The sequence below is a fragment of the Ammodytes marinus genome (assembly GCF_949987685.1).
Source record: "Ammodytes marinus genome assembly, chromosome: 14".
In the NCBI taxonomy this organism is placed as follows: Eukaryota; Metazoa; Chordata; class Actinopteri; order Uranoscopiformes; family Ammodytidae; genus Ammodytes; species Ammodytes marinus.
The window spans coordinates 19,604,165-19,617,206 of NC_137218.1; the positions used below are offsets into that span (position 1 = coordinate 19,604,165).

The 13,042-nt window shown below is 40.1% G+C and overlaps 1 protein-coding gene across 1 annotated transcript; it reads left to right on the plus strand.

Annotated features, from left to right (window-relative positions):
• The first annotated feature begins 5,132 nt into the window (after window positions 1–5,132).
• On the plus strand, window positions 5,133–8,500 carry LOC307260879 (N-acetyllactosaminide beta-1,3-N-acetylglucosaminyltransferase 3-like). Its single transcript, XM_080041243.1, has 2 exons — window positions 5,133–5,244; window positions 6,003–8,500. The coding sequence occupies exons 1-2, from the start codon at window positions 5,216–5,218 to the stop codon at window positions 7,138–7,140; spliced, it is 1,167 nt and encodes a 388-aa protein (XP_079897369.1). The 5' UTR covers window positions 5,133–5,215; the 3' UTR covers window positions 7,141–8,500.
• The last annotated feature ends 4,542 nt before the right edge of the window (window positions 8,501–13,042 follow it).

The following is a 13,042-nucleotide window of genomic DNA, read 5'->3' on the forward strand; positions in this document are numbered from 1 at the left end:
AATGTGCAGTTTTGTCTCACAGCAAAATGCCACAGATGCCACAAGCATTGACGGAGCGTGCAATTGGCATGCTGACAGCAGGAATGTCAACCAGATCTGTTGCTCGTGCATTGAATGTTCATTTCTCCACCATAAGCCGTCTCCAAAGGCGTTTCAGAGAATATGGCAGCACATCCAACCGGCCTCACAACCGCAGACCACGTGTAACCACACCAGCCCAGGACCTCCACATCCAGCAGGTTCACCTCCAAGATCGTCTGAGACCAGCCACTGAGACAGCTGCTGAAACAATTGGTTTGCATAACCAAACAATTTCTGCACAAACTGTCAGAAACCGTCTCAGGGAAGCTCAACTGCATGCTCGTCGTCCTCATCGGGGTCTTGACCTGACTCCAGCTCGTCGCCGTAACAGACTTGAGTGGGCAAATGCTCACATTCGATGGCGTCTGGCACGTTGGAGAGGTGTTCTCTTCACGGATGAATCTCGGTTTACATTGTTCAGGGCAGATGGCAGACAGCGTGTGTGGCGTCGTGTGGGTGAGCGCTTTGCTGATGTCAATGTTGTGGATCGAGTGGCCCATGGTGGTGGTGGGGTTATGGTATGGGCAGGCATCTGTTATGGACGAAGAACACAGGTGCATTTTATTGATGGCATTTTGAATGCACAGAGATACCGTGATGAGATCCTGAGGCCCATTGTTGTGCCATACATCCATGAACATCACCTCACGTTTCAGCAAGATAATGCACGGCCCCATGTTGCAAGGATCTGTACACAATTCTTGGAAGCTGAAATCCCAGTTCTTGCATGGCCAGCATACTCACCGGACATGTCACCCATTGAGCATGTTTGGGATGTGCTTGACCGGCGTATACGACAGCGTGCACCACTTCCCACTAATATCCAGCAACTTCGCACAGCCATTGAAGAGGAGTGGACCAACATTCCACAGGCCACAATTGACAATCTGATAAACTCTATGCGAAGAAGATGTGTTGCCCTGCATGAGGCAAATGGTGGTCACACCAGATACTGACTGGTTCTGAGTCCCCAGACCCCCCAATAAAGCAAAAAAATGCACATTTCAGAGTGGCCTTATATTGTGGACAGTCTAAGGCACACCTGTGCACTAATCATGATGTCAGATCAGCATCTTGATGTGGCACACCTGTGAGGTGGGATGGATTATCTCAGCAAAGCAGAAGTGCTCACTATCACACATTTAGACAGATTTGTGAACAATGTTTGAGAGAAATGGTAATATTGTGTATCTGGAATGAATTTTAGATCTTTAATCCATCTCATGAAAAATGGGAGCAAAAACAAAAGTGTTGCGTTTATATTTTTGTTGAGTGTACTTTAATGCTGTGAAAAATTGCATTTTGATGAAGTGTCCCTTTCCTTCCTTCAGAAACACATTTTCTTTATAAGCATAAACCAATAGCTGATACTGTTCTTCTGACGAAAGTCTTCAGAAGTTGAAATTAGCCAAATGGATCATGTTTATACAACATTCCCTCTTTGTGTTTTCCAGGACTGGGTTTCTTGGCATGAAAGGATCCTCCCCGTAGTGTGTAGTGTGTAGTCGAGAATGGGCATTTGACACAGTCAGATAATCCAATAGAAAATGATCTAAAATATACAGAGAATAGTTTTTCTCAGGCTTTAAAAGATGCACATTCTATACATGCATTACATGTATACTTTATGCATGTGTGTGTTTCAATATACAGCATTCATATTAACAATTTATAACTTTATGACCGCATAATGATATGTTTTTACTGTTAAAAGTGTTGACTTCAGGAGTGATTTCCGTAAACAGTTTTTCATCTTAATTTTCTCCTTACTATATTCATTACATTGGAGTGACTTTTAAGATGACTCAGGCACTGCTGTTCCGTTGTTGTTTTAAAGTCTGCTGCTCCATGAGGGGATATTCACACACAACTTTGCTTTTTTTTGTCCCATTAAGAATGTATGATCTGAACTGGTCTCACCCCTGAACCTGTTGAGTCTGTGATTTCTCTTATTAGAAGCATGCAGAAAATGTGCAGGTGTACATACACGTGTATATATATATATATATATATATATATATATATATATTATATTATATTATACCTATATATAAAAAAATAAGAAAATTATATACATGAATACTTATTATATACTTGAACTTAAATATTTTTCTTAAATCTTTTTTTCTAAACGTCATTCACCTCATCGTGAAATCAGTTTCTTGGATCAGGCCAATAAATCATTATATAGTGTTCATTTTGTGATAGATCCTCTGTTGTTTAGGCACGTTTTAAGGTCAAATGCATGCCTGCATTGGCCTTCAGCATTTTCAGCATACATTAAAACTGTAGGCACCGCTTCTAGACGTCAGTGCGTCAGCTGGATGACGTGACTCAATAATACAGTTTGACTTTTAAAATCAGACTGGGTGCCAAGCATAGATAGTATATAATATGGATGTATCATCCGTGCTGACCTCAGTTATTCACACGGCATCCAATAATCCTGGTTTATGCGCGTCGCCATCTTGTGAGATTTTTACTCCGCCTCACGTCGGGGGGAGGGAGATACGCCCATTTAGCTGACGTATACCTCCGAGGCAAAGTGACGGACAACGGGCGGAGAGCTGTCACTCAAGAGATCACGCCAATACATTTTAATCTCCAAAATAATAAAAACTAGCCTGCTAGAAAAAAAAAAAACCCTCAGCGTTGTCATGGGGATATGACCTAAACATACAGACTAGAATGGTTTTGTGGACCAGGCTGTAAATAGGTTTAATAAGACTTTGAAAACGGCCTGTCTAACAAGTGAGTCAAAGAAAAATTGCTCAGTCTTGGTACCACCCCCAGTGGCCACCGGAAGGTACTACAATTTTGGTCACTTCCTTATTGGACGCTGGTAAAAATCGCTGAGGTTTGGGGCTTGGTGCCAAGGTGCTAGATAGCAAGTAACTCATGTTGAGCTCAGTGATTGGAGAACACAACATCTCCCTCCTTATTAAGGTCTAAACAGTTGTGACCTGAAGTGATGCTGCTGGGAAAATGAGTGTTTCAAAGCAGATTAAATTCAAGTTACAGTACGATCCTCACCTGCTGACATCTTTGTCTCTCTTATATATATTCATAATACAGATGTTTCACATTACATTATTCTCAAACCAACTGCGTTGCTATTATACCCAGTATATTAGAGATGTTGTATTGTATACAGAAAGGAGATGTTATAGTCTGTGTTGTGGCAATATTGATCTAATACATGTTGCAGATTTGAACTTTTCTTTGCAGTAATATAGGCTACATATTCGACAAACTGAACACGTTGAACAGGTTGAACATGTAAAACTGGTTTCATGAACAGCCCAAATCAAAGGAGAGACCTCTACCACCACTTACTGGACAAGCAGATGCAAGACATCCGCACAGCACAGAACAGAAATTAAGCAAAGTTACACAGTATAGTTTGCTGCTTGAGATGTAATATTATCAGATTTTTGCACTTTCTTTTTTTTAAAGATTTTTTTTGGCATTGTCAGCACTTTATTTAGAGTGCAGAGACACAGAGATGAAATGGGGTAGAGAGGGGAATGACTTGCAGAGAGTCGACCACAGGTCAGGTGGGAATTAAACCGGGTCTGCTGCGAGGACTAAGTCTCATGGGGGGGGGGGGGGGGCGCTCTAACCACTACACCACGAGAACCCCCAGATTTTTACATTATTGTAAAAATATTGTCATTTAAGTGTGCCTAACTTTACATACATTTGGTTTATATGAGGCAGGCTATGCTCTGGTTCTTATTAAACAATAAGTATATGGAACCAATCTCTGCACCAACTTTCTATAAAAACAGTGGAGACAGTTTAATACAGCCACGCCCACACAGTCCTGCCATAATGGTCCCTAGACAGTTAAACAGTTTAAAATGTTTTTATTTTATTGATTTTTACTATTTTAGACCAGTTTTCCAGAGACTTTAATAAAGGTGGGAAATTGCTTGGAATCATTACTATATTGAAAAGAGATCCTACTTATGACCTAAAGTTTCTCAAAACCTTTATGAAACTATAGCATCAATCCCCACTATCATATGAAGTCTCATCTGGTGGTTCTGATGGTTTAGAAATGTTACTTTGGAGGAATGGACAAAAGCAGAGGATCATCAGTGGCCCTCATATATCCACTGTAGGTCTGGGACATCTTCATACAAACAGTATTTGTTTCCATTTGGTGACTTATCAGTCTGAGTCCATGTGTGTATGCTCAGTTGAAAGGAGGCATTATGGGAAACAAAAGTAGATTAACAGGTCCGTCTCTGCCAAGAGCAGGAGCATTGACATGCATCCAGATAGTTTCCCTCCCTGTACCTACACAGTATATAGCCCCTACCAAGTCCTTCCCAGTGAAGGGCACAGACAATTCTACAGTCAATTTAAAATATATTTAAATTTCAACCTCATCCCATGAAAAAAAAATATATATAAAATCGATTGACAATTACCTAATACAAATTGAGTAAAATGGATAATTAACTAACTTGTTTCTTCTGTACTTTGTTGAGTCAAAGTAAATAATTGCATTTTTATGTGTGTACTCTACGAGGATCTGATCCCGGATATGAGACGTCTAGAGAGAGTGGTTAGTAGGCTTTAAAAAAACATAATCATTAAAGATTTGTGCAACATAAACTGACGTTATGTTGACATCAAACACTGATCAAACAACACCTGGAAAAAAGGGAGCAGGTTGTGTCCCGCCTTGCACCAAAGAAAGCAGACAATGTAACCCTTAGCTACTTAATAATAGATATGGGCCGATAAACACTTTACACAATTTGAACCTCAAATCACAAAAAAAAATGTGTTTAATGATAACTTTTATGCACTAATATTGTTATCATTACTGCACTGTCAGGCTGGTGCAGTTTAATGACTTACTGTGATTAAATGAGCTAACCGGCAGGTACTGGAAGGCGGGTATGTGGACAGGATAGACAAACATACATAAACAAACATAGGATAATCTTGCAACTGAATTGAACTGGCTCTGCACCAAAATATCAGGACTAGTACATATGGTGTGTGACTCATGAGAAGTAGTGTGAATGAGAAAGTCCTTCGGAAAAGTGTGGACAGCTCAAGATCAGATCTGGGGAGTTGGAAGAAATTATATGGCCTTGAAGAACAGAGCAGTGACATGGACATGGCCAGGAATACCCTCCCAAGGTAACTGCTGGATGTCAGGGCTCCTCATCCAGACCATTGAAAAGCTCTGAGGGATCAGAATAGACAGGTGACAGGAAAGCTGTGTCATGACAGTCATGGAAGGCATGCGACTGGCTTGAAGTAGGCATAATAGCATTTTATTGTTCATCATTGCCATTGCCAGTTCAGCCGTCAAGATTATGCATTGAAAAATGTTCCTTTCTTCATTTACCAGCCTGGCTCAATTTCAAGGCTGATTCATCAAAAATTATCTCACAGTTGTACCAGAATGTAAGGTTCTCTAATGCCATGAAAATGTATACCATTGTGTGTTTTTTTCTCTTTACTTTACTTGAACATTTGCCATTTGTCTAAGGAAATCAGAAGTCTTTGTTTCAGGCAGAAAAAGTTTAACGAAGTTAATGCCAGACTTGAGAAGTTGAAATTACCCTAATTGTTCATGTTTATACAACATTCCCTCTTTTGCTTTTCTAGGACTGGGTTTCTTGGCAGGAAAGGATAGGCTACTCCCCGTAGTGTGTAGGCTAGTCAAAGGCATATGACACAGTCTATCATCCAAACAGAAATTTAACTGAAATATACCAAGAATAGTTTGTCTCTGGCTTTTTATGTGCACCATATGTGAATCATTTCTCTAACAGTCTTTTTAACGAGTTTGCATATGAAAACATTTATGGGTCATTTTTTAAAGGTAATGACGAACAACCTTTTTGCTGATAGATCTGAATTATAAATAAAACTTTGTTTTGTCATTGCAGAGTTTCACGGATGATTAACATCAAACTAATAACTCTCTTTTGGGTCGGAGCACTTCTCATTGTGATTGATCTCTTAATCAAATATTCTAAGGACTACAACATCACCCAGGTTTATATGAGAAGGGATCTTGATCAAACAACAAAAACCGCGAGAAATACCTCCTATGTATACACCTGGCCAAGGTGTGAACAAAACATGTCTGCTGCCAGCATTACAAACTTCAGCAAACTTCCAGGTCATATACAAGACTTTCTATACCATCAACACTGCCGACATTTTCCCATGCTACTGGACATTCCTGACAAATGTGGGGGAGTGGAGGGATCTGCAGAAGTCTTCCTTCTGCTGGTCATTAAAAGCTCCCCTGGAAACTACGACAGACGAGAGGTGCTGCGCAAAACCTGGGCTCATGAGAGGTTAAGCAATGGTGTGTGGATCAGGAGGATCTTCATCTCAGGAACGAGCGAATCTGGGTTTGAGAAAGAGAGACTGAACAAAGGACTCCAAATGGAGCATCGTCAGTACAATGACATTCTCCAGTGGGACTTCAGGGACACATTCTACAACCTCACATTGAAACAGGTTGTCTTTCTCGAATGGATGGAAAGAAACTGCCCCCACGCTCGGTTCCTTCTAAATGGTGACGATGACGTTTTTGCCCACACGGACAACATGGTGGAGTATCTCCAAAGACTCAATGATAGCGATGGAAACAAGCACCTCTTTACCGGCCATCTGATCCAGGGGGTGGGGCCTATTAGAGAAACAGGGAGCAAATATTATATCCCAGTTCAGGTGCATAAGTCAGACTCATACCCCCCCTACTGTGGTGGTGGGGGCTTCCTCCTGTCTGGCTACACAGCTATGGTCATATACAATATGTCCCATTCCATTGAAATCCTTCCTATTGATGATGTTTACATGGGGATGTGCCTTTTCAAAGCAGGACTCAGTCCTCAATCCCATATGGGTGTGACTACATCAGGAGTGCACATTCCCTCCAAGAAAGTAGATGCATATGACCCTTGCTTTTACAGAGATTTTCTGCTTGTTCACCGATTCCTTTCAACGAACATGTATATAATGTGGCACCGATTACATGACCCCGATCTGAAATGTAATAGTACCAGATATTAGTCATTTTACAGCAGAATTCCTAAAGCTATGCTATCGATATAGGCTAAGTATGTATCGCTATAAAAATCTAGCATGTGTTTTAAGCAGTAGCGTACTGTAGAAAGTGTGAGATAAGGCCAACAATATTTAAGTATAGATGTTGAAACCAAAAACTTATCAAAGGCAAAGAATAAGGCTACCAGTAGCTTAGCCTATATCAATAGCATTGTTGCCGGTTACCAGTTTAAAGAGCCTAGACTGTGTATTAACACCTGATTTATTTCAGCCCACACAGTACGGACAGGTTTTCACTGATTTTGACAAAAAGTGATTTTGACAACAAGTTTTTCACAGAATCTCTTACTCCACCGTTAAATCCTACCCCCGCTACCGAAGCTCTGGTGACCCTTGCATAAAAAGCTTTGTAAAAGGTAGGCCACCATGAGCAAATTCACCAGCATCTTGTCTCCAGATCATTGTTGCTCTGAGCAAACCGTCGACCTGCTGTCTTCACTCGTCATTTTTTCACTCGTGAAGAATGTTTTCTAAAGCATCTCCAGCTCTGTCCTTACAAATTGTAAATACATCCGTCCTGCACTTGCTCCTCCAGACCTAAACCTAAACTGAACCTCCAGAATGTCTAAAGTATACAAACCTCTCAACGGCGTAGGACTGGCCTACATCGCAGATTCCCGGTTCCTTCTCAAGCCCTTAGATATTCTACTGCTGGGTTTCGTTTCTAGATACTCAAACCCATCACAAGGAACATTGGAGAGGCAACATTTAACATCTATGGTCCTAAAATGTGAAGCACACCCCCTAAATATATTAGAGAGGCAGGCCCTGTGGACATTTTTTAAACAGCACTTTAAAACATATATTTTGAACCTACCTTGCCTTACCCAGCAGCACCTCGTCAGATGTGCATACTACATGGAGTCAAACATGCTGTTTTAAATGTCTTTTTCTATGTATTTACTGCTAATTTATATGATCTGATGCATTTTTATTTTGCTTTTAAATGCTTTTTCTATTAGACAATATTTGAAATGGCTTTCTTTCTTTGCAATGCTAAGTGCTTTTTTTTAATCTTATTTTTACTAATGTTATCAAGTCTATTTTATTTTCCTTCTAATTTTATTATCAAATTGGGGCTTTATTGTCATTTTACTCTCCATTAATTCTGACATTCTTTTCCTGTTTCTATGTTTGTTTTATTCCTATTTTAATGTGAAGCACTCGCAGCATAACAAGATACTGTATATACAAGGAGGGTGTAACATTTTCATTTCAATCCCAGTTTGTTTTGTGGTAGCAGGAAAACACCACAGTTTATTTGCTGTTGTTTGAATACTAATATTGAAGACAAGGTTATTATGGGATATCAGTTTTGTGTTAATCTTGTTTTTTTTTAATGGGCATTTATTTTTCTTTGTTTTTTTGTAATCAGAGTTGGTCAATTAGGATGACAGCACTGCAATTCTTTATGTATTTTAATGGTTGTGTTGAATAAAGTGAACCATGAACCATAACTGCAGACTTGTCATTCATGGTCAACAACATGTTTCCTGTCACCTTCATTGTTTGAAACGGTTGAGGCGGCCTACACAGACACATGGAGTGAAGTGATAAAGGTTACCACGACATAGACACCTCAAAAAAAGCACTGAAGAAAAAAGCACATTCAAACAGCCAACAGCCGATTGACACAACAACTCCCAATGTGTTTATTCTGGAAGTGCAGCGGAACTGGTGTGTTACAGTTATATGTGTGTCTTTGAGATTACTTTTTGCTCAGAGTTTGTTCAGTGTTACACAATACATTCACAGAAATACTTCAAAACAGAACAGTTTCAAAGCATTAGTCCCGAGTTCAAATGCTTTTTGAAAATGTATCCCATAGGTATGCCTGTGTATAGTATTTAACAACATGCGATGATTCCTCAAGTTGAGAGCAGTGGAAGAAGTTAGAAACAGTTAGTGAGCCAACATAGCCATGAATTGGTTTTTGAATGTCAAACAGGCATACGTATTTCGTCTTACACTTATAGGCAATGCAGCATGTCCTATCAGCACAGGAAAAGGAAGTGAAAGGCAGGCCGATAAATGTGGTCATTTAGACATCAGTTGGGGCGATAAGCTTCTGTCTGCAGCACTTTCATCAGCTTTAGAATATAGTAAATATTTGCAAAGAGAGATCATAAATACAGTAAGCCTGTGAAAAAATGCACCTCGCTCACATTTTATGAGACATGGTCGATGCATTTTGGTTGATCTGGTTATGGATGCCACCCCAAAAGATTAAGAGGACAAAGTGGTGACACAAGAGAATCCAGGGCTAATGTATGTTTTATTGGGCTATTGTTTCCCCCTCTGCGAGTTAATCATGTCCGAGTTTGGCTTTTACTTTGTGAAATTGAAAAGAGATGAGGTCCTACACATTGGCGGAGAGAAGACACTTTCATCAAGGCTTAACGAAACACTTGCACAAGACATCCATGGAAATACATATAATATGAAATGTAACATAAAGAGGGACAAAGATTATTGTGTATGACATGCAGATATCACATTTAAGTTGTCCTCGGGTTATTCTAATCTCTTGATGCAAAAATTCAAATAGAAAAAATGGAAAAAAAAACGCAGGACATGACAAATGGTGGAACATCAGAGCAGCCTAATCTGCCATTAATCATGACAATGTGTCATTAACCATGACAATATGTAGTATGTTTCAAGACTAGAAATACAGAGACACAATTTGCTTCAGGAGGTTGGGCCTTCTTCTTTTTTGGGTCAATAAACCTATTAACATACCTCTCATTTATGCAAACGTCCATATGGAGCCTGTGTTGATTCATAAATTACACACATTAGGATTGTCTTGGAAATAAATTAATGTTTCTAATCACTTCAACAATGGTACACACATGAGTAATTTACATGATTTCCTATATAACTAACAGTTGAACAGACGATACAATCAAAAAGCATTTGACCACTCTAAACCGTGTTCCTTGTCCATATCCTAAATGTTTCACAAGGCAAGCGTTTGGTAGCACGTTGCCTCTGTGTTTTCAGTTTCCTTGGTGTGGGTAGACCACTGCTTGGAGTCGGCTGCTCAGTCCATGGGGTAAACCCCGGACGGGTTCACTTCGTTGACAAGTGACGCCTCACTTGGGGTATTTGACAAACTGACACTCACTGAAACAGAGTGTCAAACTCAGCTTATCAAATACACTAAGTGGGGGGCCTGATCTCGAAAAATAAAATCAAAGATGACTCTGTAGGGTTGAATGAACAAGACACTGGTACCACTCCCACCATTCATTATCAAAAGGCTAAAAAACATTAACACATTCTTACCTTTTCACATAAAGATATATATTTGACCATTTTGGAAATAAGATGTTACCTGAGTGTTTAGATCTGTTGGCGCAGCAGCGGATGAGTGGGAGTGCAACGCTCCTCTTCGCTCCCCTCACAAGAGTTCACAATGATGACACCGTGCACAAGACAATCCGTTTGACCATTGAGCCTCGACGCTGCAAAGAGGAAGTCAAAACAAGGAAGATAACTGCAAAGCTAGCTCGCAGGAAATATGTGGAAATAAAGTGTCAACATGTCATGGTTGTGAAATGCTGTTGAAGGCTTCCGTGGCTCACCGCTTTTGAGATAATGGTTTGCTGAGACATAGTCAACAGTCCACAGAGTACAGAGTGGGCTCATGGAGCCATATGTATACATTTATGATATTAGTAATCAAGGAACTCAAGATTTACCTAATGACCAATTCAGATCAACCAGTGTACAGTATACGTATATCATATTATGGTCATATACATTTAATAATGGTTTCAAAAGTATGAGATCAAATTAAGAACTCCCCAAGACGTCTTGCCGGCAGACAAGTTCCACAGTTTAACATTGACAGGACAGGCCTTCAGATGAGATCCGGCAGATTCAGACAGTCTTACTGAAGGTGAAAGTCGTTGTACTGTGTCACACTATTCCTTATGTGGTATCGCCATTAAGTTAATCACAACGTCAGTAGTATTCTGCTCTAATTTTGGAATTAGCTGTCACTGGCCATCCTCTGCTCCTTTCATGCTTCAAGGACAAGCATCAGTGTTTAGTCTAAACGGCTGATTTCTGGTGTGTTCGCCAGTTTACCACCCTGTGCAGGGAAGCTCCTAGGATCAGGGCAAAGAAAAAGGACTAGAAACTGTTGCAAAAACCTCCCTGTGGAGTGGCACAAGTCTAAATATTGACACAGAGGGCACCCAACATTGCCTGTCAGCTAGTGTAACCAACCTTGCCCAGTTCTCAATCAGTGCAAGGATTTCATCACGTCTGGCCTCGAAAACTTCCAAGGAACACTGAGAGAGACGTAACTGTCAATATGTATTGCCATGCTATCAACATTCCCCCACATGTTCTTGCAACAACCAGAATGTACTAAGCGTGGTGCGGTGTAACTTCCTCATGTAACTCTGGACTAACGCACCATGTATCACACATCAGACTTCCCTATCCAGATACAACTGCACTGTACGTTGAGCTTCCTCAATGCATTTAAAACTTAGGTAACCCAAGATTGAATATACTGTTCAGACTAGACTACAGGGTGGGCTGATGTTTCTTGCACATGCTCAGTTGCTTCAGTGTACCAGCCAAGTCAAAATGTTGGTAACACTTTACAATAAGGTACACAAAAAAAGAGTAGTTACCCTTTTTAAAAGGTAAGGATAACTACTCTTTTTTTGTGTACCTTATTGTAAAGTGTTACCAAAATGTTTCACCAATCTCTTTGCAGTAGCACACAAGGGGAGGAAATACCCAGGCCACAAGGATACAGGAAAGACATATGCTGTCCGTGATGAATGGAGAATGGTGTGTGCAGTGTGGGAAGCAACTAACTAATGTGGTATCTTAACTCCCCCACCCCATCACAATGATGTGTAATGCCGTGCACATTAGAAGATTGTGACCCAACTGTATTAGGATTCTTGTCCAAATGCATTTACTCTAAGTCAAACAGGATGCAGGCAACTGCACCAACCAACATCCGTGCCTATGAACCACCTTTGGCAAATGCAGGTCTACAACATACTGTTCACCTTGTGCAAAGTGAGGACATGTCATTGAATGAGTTCCCACATGCCTCCAATGCAACATAGTGCTCTGACCAACATTATAGCCAAATTTAACATTATCTTCATATTAAGTTAAATTGCAAGATATTCAACAATTTGAGAACAAGATATTGCAGTAAAGCACATGAAAGGCGATGGGGATGTAGTCAGAGTAACCATCTGACATTGTGAAGAATAATGAAGTGGGGAAAGCTATAAGCTGAATCATTCCACGTGAAATACTGATGTATATACTGAGACACTGTTGCAGCTTATCATTTAGTGGCAGTTTAGAGTGTGAACCATTTCAACACCTTCTTTAGACCACGTATACCACAAATATAGGGGAAGTGGGAGATAAAAAACACTCACACCAACTCCCTTTGGTGTTCATCAAGTCGTAACTGAATTTTCTATAACAAAATACAACTGGAAATTCTTATGACGACCTTAATTTACTTGGTGAAAACCGTATTTAGCTACCACAAATAATGTATAATACTGTACTTTGCCATTACATGTCAAAAGGGAGGTGCAGTCTACATGCTGTGAAAAATGGTTTGGCAGGAACTTGTGGCTGTGGAAATGTGCTCCTACTGAAATAGTAAACAGCAGAAGCTGTCTGCATCCGCACCCAGATTAAAGGTTTTAAATTGCTAACCAAACATGGAGTTTCTTATTTCCCTGCCTGTCAATCCCCAGGGTTTGAATCCTGAGTCTAAACCTTTATGCTCCAAGTTCAAAAAAGTAACATTTGAGTCTTTTCTTTCCAAAATATAATATATAGC

Excerpts from the sequence above, each read along its gene's own strand:
- LOC307260879 (XM_080041243.1), top strand. The coding sequence starts at position 5,216 with ATGGACATGGCCAGGAATACCCTCCCAAG. Across the intron at positions 5,245-6,002 it reads GCCAGGAATACCCTCCCAAG|AGTTTCACGGATGATTAACA; the intron begins GTAACTGCTGGA and ends TTGTCATTGCAG.